Source organism: Halyomorpha halys, unplaced genomic scaffold (genome assembly GCF_000696795.3).
Source record: "Halyomorpha halys isolate HHAL.00 unplaced genomic scaffold, Hhal_1.1 Scaffold245.1, whole genome shotgun sequence".
NCBI classification, from domain to species: Eukaryota; Metazoa; Arthropoda; class Insecta; order Hemiptera; family Pentatomidae; genus Halyomorpha; species Halyomorpha halys.
The window spans coordinates 18,961-20,286 of NW_027106223.1; the positions used below are offsets into that span (position 1 = coordinate 18,961).

General features: G+C 34.0%; 1 protein-coding gene across 1 annotated transcript in view; it reads left to right on the forward strand.

The window, feature by feature from the left end:
• The window catches only part of LOC136795093 (chitinase-3-like protein 1), a 17,357-nt gene that overhangs the window by 6,833 nt on the left and 9,198 nt on the right, over positions 1–1,326 (forward strand). Inside the window, exons 5-6 of the mRNA XM_067044597.1 lie at positions 299–402; positions 1,067–1,286. Coding sequence (XP_066900698.1) covers positions 299–402; positions 1,067–1,286 — 324 coding nt within the window. The remainder of the gene's footprint in view (positions 1–298; positions 403–1,066; positions 1,287–1,326) is intronic.

A 1,326-nucleotide genomic window follows, 5' to 3' on the forward strand; every position in this document is an offset into this window, starting at 1 on the left:
GTTGTTATCTCTTTTCACCTATAGCCTTGATGAAGACCCGAAACTCAGGTCGAAACGGCGGCATAAAATAAATAAATATGGTTTTGTTTATTTATGTTGTTCTTTGCTGACCACACCCCCCAACAAACTTCTCCAATATTAAAATATTGGTGAAGTAAGATCAGCCCATCTTAATTTAATCAAATTTGTTTTTGCTTAAAAATTTTTTCTACACATTTATTTTTCTTTATATATCCATTTGTTTTAATTGATGAATTCATATTAACGATTACTTTTTTAATTAATTGTTCTATTTCAGTAAGAAAAAACAGCTGGAGAAAGGAAACAACAGAATATGGACCATATGCTTATTCAGGTGATCAGTGGGTCAGTTTTGATGACGACAAATCAATAGCAGAAAAGGTACGAATGGATATAAGTATACATTTAAATTTTGAAAATATGTGTTTGAAGTAGTTAGTTAAGCATTAGAAATAAAAATACCTATATATTTTTTAATAATTGAATATTTTGTGGTGCCCTTATGACGACACCAGAGTGCCCCGGCGCACACTTTGAGAATTACTATTCTATACAATACATAGGCATCAATGATTTGAAATTGAACACTGCAAAAGCTAAGACAATTCTTATTGGCTCCAAGCTCCTACTTTATTCCCACCCTTATTATCCCTTACTTTTCCTTAAAAACCAACTGATTCACTTCCACACCACAATAAAAAAACTTTGGAGTGGCCTTTGACCAACATCTTTCCTAGAATAATCATATTTATCAGATCACACACAAATCCATAACTGTATTTAAACAATTCCTAAGATTCTGAAAGTCCATCCCATAGAATCTTTGGATTTCTGAGGTACTCTCATGTCTCACATTGGTATACTGAGTTGAAGTGGCTCTATCAAACCTCCCGAAGGCAATACTATTCATAATGTGTGAACCATGTATTTATTCTAAGGGGATATTTGTCTCTGAATAAAATTATTTTTTCACTATATTTAATTTCATTTCAAATATTAAAATTAGTAGTATTTGAAATGAAAATGTGTTTTCTAAATTTTATAGGCTAGCTTTGTCAAGTCAAATGGACTCGGAGGTTTGATGGCATGGACAATAGACTTGGACGATTTCCAAAACCTCTGCTGCGATGGCCAGTTTCCACTTCTTTCAGCTATTAATAAAGCACTTGGACGAGATGTAAAGGGTACTCTTGCAAGTGGTTGCACGAGACCAAAGCCTCCAGTTACACCTGCCCCTCCGACAACTACTTTGGATCCTGAAGCTGGTGAGCACCAAACTGAACTGCTTTATCAAGTTGTTATATG